At 38.5% G+C, this 6,184-nt stretch overlaps 1 protein-coding gene across 1 annotated transcript in view; it reads right to left on the bottom strand.

Annotated features, from left to right (window-relative positions):
• Positions 1–6,184, bottom strand: part of Znf236 (zinc finger protein 236) — a 141,633-nt gene that overhangs the window by 128,532 nt on the left and 6,917 nt on the right. The window contains exon 2 of the mRNA XM_023700080.1: positions 2,183–2,347. Within this exon, the coding sequence (XP_023555848.1) occupies positions 2,183–2,347 (165 nt within the window). The remainder of the gene's footprint in view (positions 1–2,182; positions 2,348–6,184) is intronic.

Genomic DNA, 6,184 nt, shown 5'->3' with positions numbered 1-6,184 from the left:
AACTAGAAAAAGAATCATCAAATACTCCCGATAGTTAATGACCCATCCAAAATTGGTCATCTGAAATGAACACTTACCAGATGAAGAAGTACAAAAAAAAAAAAAAAAAAAAAAAAAGAAAAAAGAAAAAAGAAAAAATGTTCACCATCACTAGTCATTTCAGAGACACAAATTAAATCAGTGGGGAGATTCCACTGCAGCTTTTCCAGTAATTTAAAATCTGGATATCATCAAACTTCTTTCCAAAGAAGTAATATCAATTTATATATACTGCAGCTAATAAACAGTGCATACAGTGAATGAGAGGCATTCCTATCTAATAAGTACAGGGCAATAAATTAAATGAGAAACATTCTACAGTGCAGGTACAAATTAGCATGTCCTTTCCAGAAAAAAATAGAGCATTCTATGAAGATGCTGAAAAACAAAGGCTTATTTGTAAATTCACTAAACCCAATGATAGAAATCAATCCTATGGAAATAATTCAAGATTCACAAAAAGATCCATATACAAAGATTTATCATTTATAACACTGAAAAAACATTAACTACCAATAAAAAGATTAGATATTATGCTAAATCCAGATGCAGAAGACACTAATAAAGTAACTTAAAATAGTAATACGGAAAACACTTATAATCCAGTAAGTAAAAAGAGAATACATTCATCTAAATCATATTAGGGGGAAAGCAGCTTACAAAACAGAGCTATACAGCAGCAGCATACCACGTAAGCTATATACACTGCAGAGCACTTATACAAAACAGCCTGAAAAGCTGTACAGCACATGCATCTCTCAACATGGTGTGATTACAGGTGCTTCTTAAATTCTTAAATTAATGACTTTTGAACAGACAAGTAAAATTATGTATGTGTGTGTATATATATAAATATATTTCAGCAATTTTCAAACACACAATGTATTACTGCTTTTAGTTGCAGGTGCCATAATACACAAATCTACTCAATTTCCTCCTCTTCCCAAACTGGTATTCTGTGGCCTCAGCCCACCCCAAACCTCTGGTAATGCTGTTCTACTGTTTCTATGAACTCACATGTTTTATACTCCAATAAGTATAAGCTCTTATGATACACGTGTTTCTTATTTTTTCTAACATATGCATTAGTTACATGTTTTAAAATATAAAAACAATCACTTTAAAATAAGAATCAAAAGCATTTTATAAGAATATACAACACAAGGAGAAAATATGAACTCAATTTTGCATGTGCAACTTAAACTCTGTATTTGTTTTTGTCTCAGAAAGAAAATATGCCAAACAGCAACAGAAATTATCTCAGAATTAGGAGTCACTCTTATTTTGTCCTCTCATCTTGAATTTCCACAACAACCAGGGAAGGAAGAACAGGAGAAGAACAGTTTCAAAGTAACAGCCACTTATGCTTCAAATGAGGCCCACTCATAGTTCTTGAAGTTATCAAGACCTGGTCTGTGGCACTCCTCAGATGAACTATTGCTCTGATACCATGAATGTCTTCTCTTGCCCCAGATCCCTTTGGGTCAGGGGACCCAGGAGCTAAGCAAGAAGACTATAACACATACAACAGCAGAAAAATTACTTTGTGCTGCAGAACTCTACAAAAGTTTTTCTTTTGTCTGTTTTGGGTTTTTTCATATTTTAGGGAAGGGTCTACAGGGTATTCAGGATCTCACTACTAGATCACAGTCCTAGTGATTCACCTGTTTACAGCCTCCCAAGAGCTGGAATTACAGGTATGCGCCACCACGCCCAGTCTCAATTGCCATCTCAGTGTGCTCCGGGAGTAGGGCCTGAACGGCAGGCCCGGGGATCGAGCCCCTGGCCCCTGCACCCGCTTGCCAGTGCTTTTAATCCTCTAAGCCATTTGGCTAGTCCTCAAAAGTTATTTTCTGATAGGGGTGACAAGGAGTGTAACAAGAAGAAAGAACTGCCGCCAGTCAATGTAGACATGCTTTAGCCTTCAAATGTACTATACACTAACATGTCTACTATAAGGTACCAACAGGGGCAAGAAAACGTCTTACCAGTCAACTAGAGATTAGTTGAGACAAATTTAAAGACATTATTGGCTCTTTAAAATTTGTAAAAAAAACTTTTAAAACTAGTTTATACCTAAAATCCTTCTAATGATTAATTAGCTTTTATCAATTAGTTACCAAAGGATATGCAAAATAATTACCTCTTCCTTTTCATGGAGCATAATATGTGCTTTAAGGCTAGCCACTCTGGAGAACTTCTTGTTGCACACGGGGCAAGTAGGGTCCTCCGCATTGTGGGTGCATTTATGAAGTGTCAGGTTGAATTCAACGTTAAATGTTTGGGGGCACTGATCACATCGATGTGGCTATTTGGAGAAAAAATTAAAGAAATGATTGAAATACAAATCTTTCCACAGATGCTTGTTCAATAAACATTATTAAAATGTTAACAAATACTATAACGTACAGAAACATTGAAGCTTCTTCAGGATCTGAGTCAGTACTTCCAGAAGGGACACCATAATGCTTGACATGGTTTTTTTTAATATATTTGGTACAGGGTCTCACCTTGCAGCTCAGACTCATAGTGATACTCCTGTTTTCAGCCTCTCTAGCACTACAATTACAGGCATGCACCCCCATGCCCAGTCTCTGAGCCAGCTCAGTGAGCCCTGGATGCAGGGGCGGGGCCAGCACAGCATGTGTGCTGGGGAACAAACCCTGGTCCCTGTGCTGGCCTAAGCAGGCACTTAGTCCACTGAGATATCTCGCAGGATTTTTATATGATTTCTTAAAGGATTTTATTTATTTATTTATTTATTATTTATTTATTTATTTTCTGAGAATGGTTCTTGCTATACAGTTCAGGCTAGCCTTGAACTCAAAATGTAGCTTAGAGTTTCTTCAAAGTTACAGCAATCTTCCTGACTCAGCTTCCTAATGATACAGAAGAAACTCCCAACCTGCTAGATGTCCAGTAGGAGTTTCTGTTCTCTAAAATTCAAGAAAGAATTCTAGGAGTAATGAAGGTTAGGAACAGAATATATTTACTGGGGAAAAGAAAGATCTGTTCAAGAGAAAAACAGATGGGTCTTGAGTGGGCTGCAAAGGAAACTGCTTTTCAAGAGATTTTTAGAGGAAATCCATGATGTTAAGTGGGTCCAAAGAGGGAAACAGGAGAAATAACAAGGTAGGAGTGAAACCCCGCTCCAATTACATAAATGAAAAAAAAAAAAGAAGAAGTGTGTTCCGGTAACCCCCAGACCCAGTACTAGCCCAGGCCCCGTGAGTGTGTGGGAAAGCTTCCAGCTACCTTGTGCTGGCGAGACCTACTGGTTCCAGCCCAGGTACAGGGTGGGTAACACCCTCTTTCACCCTCTCGGGATGCCCCCCATTACTCCGTAGTACACACCAAAACCCCACCCAAAGAGTAGGAATTTCTGTCGCATTCAAGGAACCACCAGATCCAGTCCTAGGCCAAGCCCCGTGAGTGTGTGAGAGAGCTGCCTCTCCCCGCTACTCTACCTTGTCCCATTCAGACTCAGCTCAGGCCTGGCATACAGGCCTGAAGTAAAACCCTGAAGCCGCAATCCCTGCAGAGAGTGTAGGGGAGAGAACCACCCAGCTAATCCAGGAGAAGAATATCTTGCCAGAGGGGTAAAACAGGTTCACTCCCAAGGGTAGCAGCAGGAAGGAACTGAACACAGCAACCAGACCCAAGCCAGGGACAACTGGATAAATGCAAACTTTGTAGATCTACACCTGAACTTCAGTAGGTGCTAAGGCTATAACTGCAATAAAGATCTACAACAAAGGTCAGAAGACAGTGCTACACAAAATAAAAATGAGAAGGAGCAAAATGCAATCTCAGAACTCAAGCCCACCCATAACAAGTGCAGAGGACACTAACACAGAACAAATTGGGAATCACACAGCTGCAATCAATGAGTCAACAGCTTCTGAAATAAAGAAAGAGTTGCAGAAAGGTATAGCGGAACTCAGATTGGAAATGAAAAAAGAAATCCCTGAATTAATAACATCTGCAGTAAAGAATCAAAAGCAGAAACATATGGAGGAAACACCATGCCCACCCAGAACAAGTGCAGAGGACACTAGCTCAGTTCAAATGTATAAATTAATAGCATCGATACTAAATAAGCAAAAGCAGAAAAGTCAAAGAGGAACTCAGACCACAATTCTTTTCTACTAGCTCAGCTCAAATGTACAAATTAATAGCGTCAATAGTAAATAAGCAACAGCAGAAATTTATATAAGAACTCAGAGCGGAATTCTTTTCTGAAATAAAAAAAGAATTCTCAGAACTCATAGCATCTAAAGTAAAGAAGCAACTAAAGAAACATAGGGAGGAAACCCAATCTGAAAAAAACACTGCAGTAAAAGAATTCATAACTCCTTCTAAAGAAAACATTGATAGAAAAAAATAGAGGATATTAGAAAAATGATGGAATCTTTGAATGAGCAATAAAGAAATAAATTGCATGAAGCAGAGTCAAAGAGATATAGAGGAAATTAAAATCTCAATCACAAGCTTGCAAAACCATTTAAGTGAAAGTGAAGACAGAGTTTCAGATATTGAAGATGCTGGTATGGCTAGTGAAAACGTAAGAAAGGATCTCTTAAAAACAAATAGGATGCAGGAAAAAATAATTCATCACCTGCAAGATGACGCAAGATGAACAATGTGAGACTTATAGGCATCAATGAGAAAGAAGAAGTCGATACAAATGACATTAAAAAAATATGGGCAGAAGTAATAGAAAACTTCCCAAATATGAGGAAACAATCTGACATTCAGTTAATCGAAGCATACAGAATGCCAAGTAACCTCAACCCAATGAAAAACACATCGGGACATATAATAGTCAAGATCCCAGAAATTCAGCACAAGAATAATATACTACAAGCCACTAGAGAAAAGGAGCAGATCATATTCAAAGGAAAACCCATCAGAATTACGGCCGACTTCTCTTCACAAACCATGAAGGCAAGAACAGCATGGGGTAGAGTACTTCAAGTCCTCTATGAAAACAAATTCCAGCCCAGACTACTATAGCCTGCAAAACTCTCTTTCAAGTTTGATGGAGAAGTGAAATACTTTCATGACAAAGAACAGCTAAAGAATTTCATGATGACAAAGCCAACCCTACACAGGCTCCTGAAAGATGTTCTAGAGAGGGACCAAAATGATCAGAACTCCACGAATGAGATCAGAAGCAATCAACTAAATACGGCAAGCAACTAAACATGGGAGAAAAAGGAGTAAACGACAACAGGTAAATAAACTGTCAATCCTAAGTCAACACATCTCAACACTAATCATCAATGTAAGTGGACTCAATTCAATAATTAAGACAAAAAGAATGGCACAGTGGATTAGGAAACAAAATGCAACAATATGCAGTATACAAGAAACACATTTAACTCATAGACATTCATAGGCTGAAAGTCAAAGGATGGAACACAATACGACAGGCCTCAGTACCTCAAAAAAAGCAAGGGAGGGGGCTGCGTGAGATGGCTCAGTGGTCTAAAGCACCTACTTAGAACAAGCTTAGCAAAGCACAGGGACCGCGGTTCAATCCCCCAGCACCTCATGCCAGCCAGCCCCACCCCCTGGTGGGCTGAGCGGGCCACACAAACACACACACACACAAATAAATAAAATTAAAAAAAAAAAAAAAAGCAAGGGAAGCAATCCTATTCTCACACAGTCTCAACTTCAAACCAACAATGATCAAGCGAAATAAAGAAGGCCACTATATACTGGTTAGGGAAAAAATTCAAGAGGAACAGGTAACACTCATAAACATGTATGCACCAAACACGGGAGAACACAACTATATAAAGCAAATCTTAATGGACATGAAAAATCTAATATCAAAGACCACAATCTAAACAGGAGACCTTAACACCCCCTTATTCCCAAAAGATAGGTAAACCAGACAAAAACTTAACAAAGAAATAACAGAACTGAACCAGAGCTTCAAACAAATGGACTTCGTGGACATATACAGAGTTTTCCACTGAAACACACCTGAATACACATTTTTCTAAGCTGCACATGGGTCATTTTCTAAAATACACCACATACTGGTCCATGGGTCATGCTTAAGTATATGTAAGAAAACAGAAATTATCCCATGCACATTATCTGACCACAGTGCAATGAAACTGGAAATAAA

This window comes from Octodon degus, unplaced genomic scaffold, assembly GCF_000260255.1.
Source record: "Octodon degus isolate 3935 unplaced genomic scaffold, OctDeg1.0 scaffold00120, whole genome shotgun sequence".
NCBI lineage: Eukaryota > Metazoa > Chordata > Mammalia > Rodentia > Octodontidae > Octodon > Octodon degus.
This window is presented reverse-complemented; position numbering and strand designations above follow the sequence as displayed.